Below are 13,900 nucleotides of genomic sequence, written 5' to 3'. Positions count from 1 at the left end.
CACACGTGCTCCTCCTCTGTGCAGCCTTCCTAAATGCCACACACTGTCCCAGGCCCCACTGTGCCCACCCCGCACTCTGGGTCACACCTCGTCGGGAGTGTCTGTCTCTCCCCTCACCCATCTGGGAGCTACTCCAGGGCTGTATTCCCTTCATCTCTGGACCCCCCAGGATCCCTAAGTGAATAGAGAAATGACTGTCAGCCTAACCAGTGTGGTTCAGTGGTTGAGCATCAACCTATGAACCAGGAGGTTATGGTTTAATCCCTGGTCAGGGCACATGCCCAGTTGCAGGCTTGATCCCCAGTAGGGGACGTGCAAGAGGCAGCTAATCAATGATTCTCTCTCCTCACTGATGTTTCTCTCTCTCCCTCTTCCTTCCTCTCTGAAATCAATAAAAATATCTTTAAAAAAGAAATGGTTGTCAAATACAAAGGTGGGGAGAAACTCTGCTAACATTGTCCGCGTGAGACGGAACCAGGCTCCGGAAGGAGCCCTGCCCCCAGGACTCCAGCTGGTGGTGACAGGGCCTCCCTCCTCAGGCCCAGACCCAGGGGAGAGCACATGGTAGCAACTGCGTGACACCCAGGGCCCATTCCCATTCCCATTCCCAGAACAAGGCAGCCTGGGACACATAACAGGTCGTGTGGATAATCTATTTTAATGAAATCCATTATTTATATATTTACATACACCACACACACACACACACACACACACACGAAAAGAAAACAAAAATAGACATTACAGCTTAAAAAAATGACAACTGAGCACTGTGGGCTGGAGGTGGGATGCCCACCCCGCAGCACACCCGCCCCACAGATCCCGTCCTCCTCCTCAGGGCGTCCTGGTATTGTTCCTGGCATTCAACCCTTGCCATTCTTCCTGGCCAGGAAGGTGGAGAGGTACAGGTGGGGTGGGGAGTAGAGGGAGGTCCAGGGCAGGGTGGACGGAGTAGAGGAGGGATGCTGAAGAGGGGTAAGTTAGGGTGGATGGCGAGGACTTAAACAGGAGCAAGAAGCTGCTGTCTGTCATCCTGGAACCTGGTGGGAGAAAGAAGAAACGGGAAAGGGAAGACTGGAAGGGGAGCTGGAGTGGGGTGGGGGGAAGGATGTGTTTCTCTCTGTCTCTTTCTCGCAGTTCCACTTCTTTATGTTCATCCCAGCCTGAGCCAGGCTCAGGGAGGGTCCAGTGACACACTAGTGGTTTCTGTCCCAGCAGGACAACTGATCTAGGAAATGAACCACAGAGCTGGCAGAAGCTGGGGTTCTCCTCAGAAAGACACAGAACCCGGCTCCCGGGGAGCAATGAAGAGGACATCAGCTTTGGCATTGATGCAGTAGGTGATGACGAGAGAGCAGACAAGGACGCCAAAGCCCACGGCCAGGGTGATGAGCTGCAGGGGAGACAATGCGCTCAGATGATCTCAGTGCAGTTTGGGGTAATTGCTTGGGGCTGGGAGCCAGGACACCGGATTCCTGGAGCTGGCTCTAGGCACCAAGTACTGAACAATCAGAGCAACATCTCCGCAGGCTGGAGACGTGGTCTCCCCTTTTTAAAAGAGCAGTGAGGTCCCTCTGTTCTTACTTCTGTCTTGTGTTACGTAGACTTTAAGCACCTTGAAGGCAGGACCCATGACTTTGATTCTCTCGTGGCAATGACATACCTGACTGACTTGTTTCAGGCACTCGTTAATACCGACTGCCTCCTCCTGGGAAGGACTACCTGGGGACACGGGGCTAGGAGTGTCGCCTTGGGCCTCTCTGAGAGCACAGCTCCAGCAAGAACACAGAATCACCCTATCAGTGAAGACAAGCTTGCTAACGGGCATCCTAGCGGACAAGGGACGGATTCGTAGTAGGTTTTGTGGCAAATCTGGGCGAACGGGAGACGAAGGGGTCACACAGATCCCTGCCACCACCCCTTCCCATCTCACCTCGAGCTCTTTGCTGGCTATGAGAAATATCCGGGCGCGGATGTCTTTCCAGCGGCTCTCGGTCCAGGTAGAGTACTCGGTGGAGCCCCACTGCCCGAGCTCGAAGGCAGGAGACACGGCCCTGACCAGTCGGGCCGTGGAACGCACACAATAGGGGAGCCGCTCTGTCCCGTTGGAGTTCAGGGGGCCCTGAACCCACATGTACTCATACAGCTGCAGGAAGACAGGCCAGAGCAGGGGCTGAGGCGATCCTTTCTCCCTCCCTCCCTTCACCCTTTAGATGGCCCTTTCCACTTAGGCTACTGCCCGTTCAACACCCACGTTCAAAGGGCTGCATCCCTCCACCTCTCCACCCCAAGCCCGTGGGTCCAGTTGGGCCTCGGAGATCCGCCAACTTCCCAAGGGAAAGGGACCCTCGGGGCACCTCCGACACCACTACCACTCACATCCTTGTTTTCACTGGGGACTTTACTTGGATCCTGGCACTGCTCTCGGGTAAGGTTGACGACCTTGCCAGTCAAATTTGCCAAGGCATACTGCACAACGTAGGTGGTGTTGGTGGGGCTGGAGACGGCGATGTAATGCTGAAGAGGCCCCTGGTCACCTGGTCGGACGCCACAGGGAAGGGCGATTTGGTGGACAGAAGGTGCAGGGCAGATGGGCGGAGACAGGAAGAGCCCAGGATTGGCCAGAGCCGGAGAAGAGAAGAGAAACAGAAAGAAAGGGAGACAAGGGAAGGCGGAGGGGAGAGAAGAGAGGAAAAAGAAGAAAAAAAGTCAAGATTAAAGCAAAATGATGGCTTTTTCTCTCTCCCTTTCCCAGGCTGGTTCCCATTCCCACACCAGGTGCTCACCCAAGTAGGACCGCAGGTCCTGCCGAAGGATCGACTGGAACCACGAGTTGTTGGCTCTGACCAGGAAGCCATAGAGCAGGCGGGTAACCTAGCAGGGGGCAGGGAGAAGAGAGAGCTCGGTGACATGGAGCCCAGGGACAGAGTGAGTAGTGGAGGTCAAGTCATGAGACAGAAACCAGGCTGGCCAGATAGACTCTGGGTTGGCGAGGACAGTGGCTGGCTCATGAGGCCCAATTGGGACTCTTACAGGCACGGACAGGCCTGCAGAATTCCCAGGTGTGGGAGACCAGGCAAGGGACATAAGGCTGGGGCAGCCTGCTGCACAGATGGACAGAAAGGAGCCAGGGCCCACGTGTTCTTACTGTGTGGGGATCGGCCTGAATAGTGTCCCTGAAGTTGGTTCCTCCTGCAAGCTGGTATAGTGCACGTCCCAGCACCGTGGCCACATCTGCAAGGGCCTGTGGTAGGCGAGGAGGGAGGCTGAATGGCCCACCTCTTTTAACCCCAAACAGTACCGTTCTAACCACTGCACTGTGTCCCCCTGCTCCCACCCAGCCCGGGCCAGTGCTACCTTGGCAGTGTCTGTCACAAAGTCCAGGTCCTCTTCAGGGCTCTGCTGTCCAGGGTAGCTCACATTAATGTTCTCAGCAGTGTCGTAAACGCTATGGTAGTAGCTGCCGGGAAAGCCAACACGAGCCTTGGCTACACTCAGCCCCTTCCTCCCTCAAATGCCCCTGATGCAGCAACGTGGTATTTCATTTTTCACCATCCAGGAAGGGTAGAGAGATTAGGATCCCATACTGAAGAAGGTGTGGAGAAAGGGGAGGTAGGAGTGGGGGTGGCAGCGGTTCGTTAAATACAAAGAGTTTTCTGACAGATGAGGCAGAAAAGGTGAATGAAATCAGAATGCAGGAATCTCCTCCCCAAGAGATCTTTAAACACAGACACACTTCCACGGCATGCGGTGGAGGTAGAGGAGGATGGCTAACATGACTTCGGTGAAGCCTGCCGCACATCAGAGCAACCGTGGGACTGTTCCAGCAAACATGTACACCGAGGGGGGCTGAGCAGAGGGGAGCAGCACATCTGTTCACAGATACGAACACGACGCTGGGTCAAACCACTCCGACGCTCCTTGGGGAGCCCCCAGGAGACAGACCTTAGAAGCAAGGCTAAGAGAGCTCCCAGCCTTTACCATCCATAAATGCCCGTCCCACACAGAATCAAGGCAGCCACATAAGCCCAAAATGTGTTCAAATGATGAATCAGCCCTCACCCCAAAGTGGTATGGATGACACCCTGGGAGAATTGACCGAATGCACCATAACGGCCGCTGTCCAAACTAAAGGAGAAGCTGCTACTTGGTTGTGGCGGGAGAACCTGAGGGGTTAGCAGTCCAGCCCGAGTTAGAAGTTCTCCGCCCGCCCAGGGCTCAAGTTAGAGGCAGTTTGGAGGTGTCTAGACCAGGAGAGAGGTGACTAAGAGCCTCACCCCTTATTTCTGGAGCTCCCTCACCTGTAGGGGACACTATACCCTCACACTGCGCCACAGGCAAGAACATGTGGCATTTCAGAGTATGACCTGCAGCAGCCTCGGTGGGCCCCAGACAGGGACAGCTCTCGTCCCACACCTCGAGAACCCCCTCATACCAGCGCTTTGAGATGACGCCTTCTGCCGGCAGCCCTGGGGAAGTCAGGCCCCCAGAGAGCTTGGAGGAAGTGGAATCATAAGCAAGGACGACTGAGGAGGAAAGGGCTAAGGGGAGAATTGTTTTCCAAGATGAACATCAAGTCAAATGAGGGGACCAGGACATAGAAGTCGGCCCCTGAACAAAGAACACAAAGGGTGGCTTTGGAGAGGTGGGGTGGGGAGAGGGGAGAGCAGTGATCTTTCTGACACAGGAGACGTCTCTCTCTGTGGACCCTGACTGCAGCACAGACTCTCTGGGAAGGAAGAGGAGGCACGCTAGGTCCCTCTTACCGGTTATGGAAGACAGTAGCATGGTCAGTGAGCACAACACCAGAGATGTTTCGAGCTCGAAGAAATCGCTGCAGAGAAGACGGTGGGAGAGGCTGGGACTGGTTCAGCCTCCGGAGGACAACGGTAGGGACGCCGGCACCACTCTCCTCCAGTGTGGTCAGGAGGTGCTCCACCTGGGGGTGGGGGTGGGGGTGGGGGTGGGGGTTGGGTTAACTCAGGGGAGGCTGGGGAAAGGCAAGCAGGAGGCCTTTTAGACCTGAAATGCATCCTACTTCAAGCCCCCAGCTTGGGGAGTTGCCTTAAGCCCTCCAAGATCTAAATTCCTCAAGCATTTTGGGATTAAGGCCTCCTGAATCTCCTGCAACTCCTACCATCCTTTTAAAATTATGGCCTAATGAGGGAGAGGCCTGTGTTTTTCATATTTACAGGTAAACCCTACTGTCTTCAGAGCTTTGTCTTATCCTCAGTAAAAGCTTCGCTTATTTGTTGTGCAGAATTGCAGGGACAAATAATAATACAAAACAGGGAATCCAGGTGGTAAGGGCTGTAGAAGCTCGGAGCAGGGATAACGCTAAAGCTGCAACGGCAGGAAGAGGCCTCATGGAAAAAAGAGGCCTGCGGCTGGGCGATGAGAGGGAGTAGGAGCTTGAACAAGTAGTGAGGAAAGTGGAGGACATTCTGGGTTGGAAGTCTGACATGACAGGAATGGGGCAGCATGGCCTGGACAACTGGACTGGGGCGGGGGGGGGGGGGGGCAGCAATGAGAGAAGGGAGCCAGTCACTACCCTGTCCTCAATGGGCAGAAATAGCTGCGAGGCGCCAAATGATCAGAGAACGACCGCCCCATGGAACCAGTGACAGGAGCTGAGCTCATGGTTCCTGCCAGGGAGCTGTAGCAGCCGTGGTGTTCACCCTTCAACCAACACCCAGCTTCAGGTCCTGTCTCCCAGGCCCGGGGGCTGGTGGGGAGAGGGCCAGGGCAAGGAGGTGCCCATATTCTGAGCTGTTGAAAACGGAAGAGAGGGGAGAGATGCTCAGGTTACCTGGCTCTGGACGGACTTATTTTTCTGAGACACGGGATCCGTGTGCATCCAAAGCTCTAGTGACTCTCGTAAGGCCACCTGGGGGAAGGATGAAGAAACAACACTTATCATCAGTCTGCCGTTGTGGGAGAAAGGAGTGGGATCAAAAGAGAAGTCCAGAGAAGAGGAGGTGATACCTGCAGTGAGGACAACAGAACAAACGAGGAGGGACCTTTAAGTAGAAAGGAAGGGGCGAGGACACATGCTGCACACCTGTCTCAGCTCCACGAACGAGTCGATGTTCTCTAACTGCACAGGGAACTTGCCCCTCTCCATGTCATAGACCATTCTCGAGCTGCCAATGTAGTCAAACGTTTCCTGGGGGGCAGAGATGGGCGGGGAAGGGAACAGAGGGATTCCCAAGGGTTAGGGCAGCCTGGGCTCCTCGAGACTAGATCAGAGCTCTCATGAGGCTAGATCAGGCCACTGTCTCATGGCATCTCAGCTGCAGGCTACCTTTTGCAATCATGTGGCTTTCCTCCTCCCTACCCCCCTTCCCAGCTATGACTCTCCCCCACATGTATGTATCACATGATTTTTTGAGCCTAAAAAAGGGTAGAGCAGCCTCAGTAAGGCCTGAGGCAAGCATCAGCTGCTATGTGCTGCTTCTTGCCCCTCCCTTATCTCCACCAACTAAGCCACAGCTGCTGTTCCTTAGTCCAGGGCCAGGCTGGGGCGGGGCGGGGGGGAGGGGTGAGTCAGGAGCCTTAGGGCTCCTGAGTGGAGGTGACAGTAAAGGGGCACAGGGAATAAAAGTAGGAGAATGCCTCTAGTAGATGGAATCAGTGGGGGAGGGCGGGTGGGCAGTACACCACTTCCAGGTCAGGATGCAGAGCCCTCCTTAAATAGGGGTCTCTGAAGGGGAGATACTTGTAGGCACATCCAGAAGCTCTCTGCTGAATAACTTAGGTATTGAGATCTTCCCCAAATGGTGGCCACTCCCACCTTTCTCCCCACCCCCATTCCTGGCCATCTCACTCAGGCCAGAGCGCTTACCCCCTGGAAGAAGACAAACATGACGTTGCGGGGCAGGGTGGTGACGTCGGGCGCCTTGTACAGAGCTTCAGCTGCAGCCAGCTGGGTGACGAAGGAGGCGACAGCACTCTCAGCCCCTGGGGCCACATTCCAGAAAAAGGAACGACTGTCCAGCTGGGTCCAGTGGAGAAGGCAGGGAGGTACACTTTGAACATGGAAATGAGGACCAGGCCCAGCCCCCGCCCCCGTTTCAGTCAAGTGAACACTCATGTGCCGAAGCGAGTCCCCCAGCCCAGGTCCCTCTCCACTGGAGGCTCCCACCGTAGAACTCTGAAACCTGCCATGGCAGCCGAGGCCTGCCGGCCCTTCCTGTGCCAGCCCCGCCCACCTCGCTCAGGGGCCAGCGCTCACCTGGGTGGCAACCACCACAACCTTGTCCTCAGGCTCTAGTGTCCCGGATGTATTGATAGGCTTGAGCATGCCCCAGACGTTGTAGTCGGACAGGGGGTCACAAACGATTTCTGAGCAGGACACAGACAGTGAGACACCAGCTGGTGTCAGGGTCTTATAGGTAAACAACAGCAGGTATGGGGGGCGCCTCAGACCAGTGCCCCATGGCCTGTCAGTCACCTTCTCTCTCCCCACTGCTCCACGTTGGTTTCTCTGCCACTGTCCACTTTAGGGACAAGGTATGACTGTTGAGAATGGTTCCTACTTCTCCCACCAGTGCTCGCTGCCTGTGCCCACTCCTCCCCCCAGGCCTCCCCACATGCTGGTCCCTCCCCTCCACCCAGTACACCCAGCATGCCTCGGTCCTGTCCTACCTGGGTTGATGCTGAAGGTGCTCTGGATAGAGCTGCGCCGCATGCAGGTGACAGTGCTGAGGACCGCGTGCATGTGTGAGAAGAGCTGCATGGCACAGAGCGGGAAGACGGGTGCGGAGCCGTTCTGGCTCAGGTTGTGATCTCGATAGCACTAGAAGGGGAGAGGGACCCACTGAGGCAGCTGGCTGGGAGTCCCGCCCACACTTCCCGGAGGGGGGAAGGCCCAGCTCTATCCTGAAGCCACTCCCACGCCTCTCCCGGAGTTACAGTTGTCTGGTGGACAACCCGCAGGATCTATAAGGTCAAAGAAAAGCTCACAGAGAGTTGTGAAGGGGCACAGTCTCAATGGCTTAGTTGGGAGCAGATGAAATTAACCTTCATCAAATGACCTGCATCAGCCACTGTTTTAATGTGATTTGATGTAAGGAACCCTGGACTGGAAATCTAACATCAAATTCAAGACAGTTTGGACATCATCTGACCATGTAACTTTGGATGAATCTAACTGCTCTGTTGTTAAAATGAAGACGCTAGACTAGAATTAGAGAATATTAGAGCTGAAAAGAACTTCAGACATTACTGAATGGAATCTCTCAATTCCTAGTCCAATGCTCTTTTGATCATACTAAGGGTTCTTAACCAGGGCTTTATACCTTGTTTCATATTAAATATCCTTTACATTTTCTTCTAGTCTAAACCCCTTAATGCAGGAAAGGCGGGAGAGAAATGGGAGGGGAAGGTAAGAAAAATAAATTTCCTGGCTCTTCTTGAAGCAAATGTCTTCCAGAGGGTGCACGAGTGGAATGAGAGTCCCTCCAAACAAGAGGAGAGCCTAAGAAAGCCTTCTTCCTACCTGGATTGCTAGGAGCTGGCAGAGTCGTTACCTGCTTGATGACGTTGGTTTCATTGTCATCTTCAAGAAGAAAGATGGGGAAACTAAAGTCTTCATAAGCCAAGCCGTCACCCAGGTAGTTCCACTGTATGTCCCTGCAGTGCGCAAACTCTGGCCCATAGGAGTTGGAGTAAAGGCCTGAAGAGGGGGAGGGGGCATAGGATGTTGGGACACAAGCACTTAAGGACCAGCGAAGGCTCAGATATTATAGGGTCGGGACTAAGAGTTCCAAAAGAGGGGAACCCAAAGAAGCAAGCATCAACCTGTCACCACCCACAATAAAACAGGCACCGGTATCAGGGAGCCCTAGGCTGGCCAAGTAGGGGTCTGAGCATGTGACCAGAAACAAGAATGGAAGGTCAGTGGAAGGAGGGGAGGCAAGAGGGGGAAGGGATGAACGGCAAAGACCAAGAAACACTACCTCTGTTTGGGTGTCAGTTGCTCACGCTACACACAGATTACCTCCCCACCCTCACCCCCAAACACACACACAAAGACACGAGACTGATGCAACAATGAGCTCTGGGTGACAGCAGGCTCCGAAGATCCTTCGGGCTCTTACCAAACCCATCGTTGGGACACTGCACACTCGGAGAAAAGCCTGCGGCGGGACTGGGCTTGGCCAAGGACACTGCGAGACCAGCAATGCGACTGGTGCTCCCCTTCAGCTTCTCCATCACCTTCCTAACAGGAGGGAATGACAGGAAGGAAGACAGGAAGCTCATCAGGCAGCCCAATATCCTGCCCCCCAGGATGGAAACAAATGGGAATCAGGGAATCAAACTGTTGACTCACTTCTTGCCTTTTCAGCCTCTAACGTCTGAGAGGACCATGACCCAATCTAAGCTCAGGGCTCAATCTCATCTACCCTGTGTTTGTGTGACCCTGAGCACCCCTCCTTCCTCCCTGGGGTCCTTACTCACTAGAGTTCTACTTACAAGGTCACCGAGGTAATTCCTGTTGACAGTGACCTTTCCTTGCGAGGAGCACCCCACCCCCTGTCCTGATCAGACCAGGGAAGCCAAGGGAGGCTGTCACTCACAGTGTGGGACTGCCCCTGAATCACCCCTTGGCATGCAGTCTCCAGCAGACACATCAGTTTTTACCTGGTAAAGAGCGTGCCCTCCAGCAGAACCATGTAAGGGGGGTTGGGGCCATCAGTCAGCACCCACTGTAGGTCCTCTTCTTTCTCCACTACGTGGATGACCCCTGTGTCCCCGCTAATGGAAGCTGCCAGGACAGAATGGCTCACATTAAAGCTCCCACAGTTGACAATTCTGACTTTGCCTCACTGACTCTGCAGATCATCTATCCCCAAACATGTTAAAGGCATTTGGGTTAATACAACCAGGTCTAGACTTGAACTAAAGAGCTGAAAGGCCCCGTTCCACCTGAGGACTATCAGGAGGGAATGGAGAACAAAAGAGCCCAAGAAGTCTACTCAGGAGGCCTTGTTCATTCATTTTCATTTTCTTGCTTTCTTCCTTCAACCTCATTTAGCCAAATGTACAAGATTCTAGGACAGCAGACATAAAGTGTTCAAACCCGTATTTTCTCCAGAAAATGGCAGGCTCTAAATCTCTGGTTCATTGTTCTGCCACCGAATCTTCCTTTGTGAAAACGTGTGCGGAATCCATTGGCCTCAGTAGCTTCCCTAGACCTTCATTCCTTTGCCCCATTTGAGAGTAGCTTTACTTGCTTTTGGCCAGTTTTAGGTAAAGTTCATCAAGAACTCTGAGGTCTCCTGAACAGTCTCCTCACTCATGGGCCTTAAGTGGGTTAGGGATGTGCTGGTACTGATTCCCCTCATTTCTGGGGACCTAGGGTTTCCAAGACCCTCGGCTGGTCACCCTCAGCCAGGAGCACCCACCGGTATAGGAAGAAGATAAGCTATGACCCTGAACTTCAAACACCTGGACTCTAACCTGGGTTCCAGTGAGTGACTACGTAGTCTTAAGTAACTTGCTTATTCTCTCTGGGCCTTCAGTGAGAAGTTTTTCCACTCCTATTTATCTCATACTGTGGGGACACATGAAAAAAGGAAAGAAAAGAAGGAACAAAAAAAAGAACAAAAAAAACAACCACCTACATATGTCCTTTGAGTACTTTAAAATGGTCCAACAGAAACAGAGCATTATAATCAGAAAATCAAATCTGGATCCATTTCTCCTTAATTTTTTTTAAAAATATATTTCACTGATTTTTTACAGAGAGGAAGGGAGAGAGATAGAGAGTCAGAAACATCGATGAGAGAGAAACATCAATCAGCTGCCTCCTGCACATCTCCCACTGGGGACGTACCTGCAACCCAGGTACACGCCCTTGATCGGAATCGAACCCGGGACCCTTCAGTCCACAGGCCGACACTCTAGCCACTGAGCCAAACCGGTTTCGGCCATTTCTCCTTAATTCTATCCTGCTAGCAACCCTAATTAAAGACATACAGATATGATGAAGGAAGGCTTACAAATGAGTAGGTTGAAAAGGACACAAGATCTTAATGAGGAAGTGGCCAGAGTCCAGCTCCTCCCCGCTCGTTTCTCTGCACTGGCACTTGGCTACTGCTCTGCTTCCCACAGGGCTGCTCTAAGAGCCTGCAGCAGAATGACTCATTCCCAAGGTGATATCTTGGAAGCCAGCTCCAGGATAGTCTAAGCTCAGCCCACAACGGAGCTGGCTGTCTTCTACCCACAGACCAGTTTAAGAACTAAGTCCAACAAAAATTTTATTTGGAACCAGTTAACCTACTCCCAGCACCTCCTGCAGCCGAGACATGGGACAGTGAACATGGAGTATAGCTCAGGGAAGGATTGGGTAGAAAAGCAGTAACTGTCGCCTTGAGCAAGTGTTTCACTTATCTCCTATCAAACTAAAAGGTTTCAGGAATTCACAGTACTGCTGAGAGCACACTACTTACTCAGCATCATCAATAAACATCTATTAAAGCTCTGTGCAGGTATATGCTAACTGTTTTTATAGAAGTGAAATTCAAAGGTGACCAATTTGATGACAAAGGAGCCAAGATCTGATTCTGTTTCCTGCTTACCTGAAAAGCAATCTGACAGAGCTACTTACTACCCCCAGAACAAAATCTGAAGACAGCAGGTTAAGCAGAAGGGGAACTGGGATTCAGCCTTTAGACCACAATTTTTTCCCCCTTTCATAGTTTTGTAACCATGTTGTCACAGTACCCTGTTTTGGAACACATTTACAAAGCCTGAAGACAAATTCAAATGCTTTACTAATTCGTCTTGCAATTATATGGCTTTCTCAATGCCTTCTCTTCAAATAGTTTATTGCCTGTAAAAGGCCATTTTGGTTCCCAAAAGATCATTCAGAGGGCAGGTGATGACTGCTCCATTGAATATGAAATGTCTTTCTCCTTAGAAAACAGCATAGTTGTCTACTTAACCTACTGGGTGGTTAAGAGTCCTGGCTTAGACCCTGGACCACCAGGACTCAAATCCTGGCTTCATCACTTAATAGCAGGATGACCTTGGAAAAGTTCTTCAACTTCTTTAAGTCTCAGTTTCATCACTTGTAAAACGAGATAATAACAGTAGCTACGTCATGAAGATTAAATGAGATGCATGTTTAAGAAGTTTAGTATGCAGAACTTACTAGATCTTAGCTCTTCCTAATTATCTTGCCTGGTTTGACAAGTGGTTCTCTACCACCTCCCACCCACATAGCTTAATTTGTGTGCTGAGACTTCTAAGCAGGACTTAGATCTTTACATCTAGGCCACAGTCTGAAATATCCACAGCCACAAACACAAGTCCCAACCTCAACTCACAGTGGCAGCCAATCTGATGAGTGGCATTGAGGAGACGGACGCAGGGTGCTGTTTTATTTAAAGGGATGTAGATCTTCCTCTCCACGGAGTTTCCCCCACACAAACCTGATCAGAAGATAAAAGGTGTTAGAAAGAAATTGAGAGATGAGAGCACTAGCCTCCATCTTGTCATTAGCCTGCTGTATGACTTGGATATATCATACTTTCTGAAACAGGACTAATGTCTACTCTTCTCACTTCTTGGGCACATTATTGGGACACCCAGCTGTGTGCTTATTACATAGAGCAACGGACAGTGAAGCTAAAAGAGAGAAAACTTCATTTGTCAAAGGAAAGGCATTTAACCTCAGATGTACCAGCTTCTGGTTGCATGGGTGACCACATTTCTACTTTTCTGCTCATCGCCGGAGAAGCTACCGCCTTGGATACGGATACGAAGAGCAAACGTGGAGACTCATTTCTCCCGGGGGGACACTCCCTACAACACGGTCATCAAAAAACCCACAAGTTACAGGGCCTTGGGAGCTGGACACAGTCCCCGGTGAGGAGGGAAAGGAAAGGGAAAGAACAGGGAACTGGCCTCAGGGGCCTCCTGAGGGGAGACCTACCACAGGTGTATCAAACCGCAAGGACACGCACAAGAAGAATGGCGAGAAAACCTGTGCCACACACCTGTCAGTTCATCCAGCACCAGTGGCTGATTTATGTGCGCATAGTGTGGGGGGGCTATAGTTTCTCCTCTGGGGATCTTGGGAACCAATATGGATTTGGGGGAAGGCGTGGTCATGGTTATACACAGGCACGTTTGCATTTTCAAGGCTTGACAGCCTAGAACGCCATATACCATTATAAATGCCTAACGTCCCTTGAATCATTATTTCACGGTCTGCACTTAAGAGTACCCACATCCTACTTTTGTCTCACTTTACTGATGAGACGAACTGAGGCAAAGCACAGGGACGCGGGTTGATGGTGGAATCAACAGAGAAACAAACGAGGGATCTAGTTTCCTAAAAGCGCTGCCCTGTCCCCACGAAACACGGCTGCTTTCACCTTGAAACGTCTAAACGCCTTGGGGAGGAAGTTAAGCTGACACCTGTCCTCCTTGATTGTGGGTGGGGTGGCCGGGGACCTGGGGAAAGGAGGCATCCGGATCAAATGAGAGTCCAGGCGGCGGCCTGCAGGAGGACCTGGGGCGACCCGACGAGGCACGGGGCAGAGGGGACCTTCAGGTCCCGGGAAAGGGGAACTTCTGTCGTGGGAACGAAAGAGAAAGAGGATTTCCAGGGCGGGAGGACGGCGGGGCGGCGGGAACCAGGAGGCCGACCGGAAGGTTCTCCTCGCAGAGTGGAGCTCACGGGTCGGGGAGGCCTCACCTGCCAGGAGGACGCAGAAAGACAGCAGGCGCAGAAGACCCCGACTTCCCAGCTCAGCCGCGGAGCCGCCCCCAGCCGTGGCCATCTTGCGCCTCGGCGGACCGGAAGCCTCGGCTCCCTTCCGCCCGGCAGTGGCCTCTCTAGGCCACCCTGGCGCCGTCTCGGTGGCCAGGAGCGGCAGGGACCGGA

The 13,900-nt window shown here is 52.5% G+C and overlaps 1 protein-coding gene across 1 annotated transcript; it reads right to left on the bottom strand.

Annotated features, from left to right (window-relative positions):
- Positions 1–639: 639 nt before the first annotated feature.
- Positions 640–13,861, bottom strand: NCSTN (nicastrin). The gene is made up of 17 exons (XM_059673904.1): positions 13,712–13,861; positions 12,336–12,440; positions 9,646–9,769; positions 9,102–9,223; positions 8,532–8,677; positions 7,648–7,798; positions 7,235–7,344; positions 6,845–6,997; positions 6,062–6,166; positions 5,810–5,887; positions 4,767–4,939; positions 3,358–3,460; positions 3,149–3,244; positions 2,787–2,874; positions 2,380–2,537; positions 1,934–2,146; positions 640–1,393 (listed from the first exon to the last, which is right to left on the bottom strand). Exons 1-17 carry the CDS (start codon positions 13,794–13,796, stop codon positions 1,271–1,273), a joined length of 2,133 nt encoding a protein of 710 aa, XP_059529887.1. The 5' UTR covers positions 13,797–13,861; the 3' UTR covers positions 640–1,270.
- Positions 13,862–13,900: the final 39 nt, after the last annotated feature.

Source organism: Myotis daubentonii, chromosome 18 (genome assembly GCF_963259705.1).
Source record: "Myotis daubentonii chromosome 18, mMyoDau2.1, whole genome shotgun sequence".
Lineage (NCBI taxonomy): Eukaryota > Metazoa > Chordata > Mammalia > Chiroptera > Vespertilionidae > Myotis > Myotis daubentonii.
The sequence above is the reverse complement of the archived record's forward strand: the minus strand, read 5'-3'. Positions and strand labels throughout refer to the sequence as shown.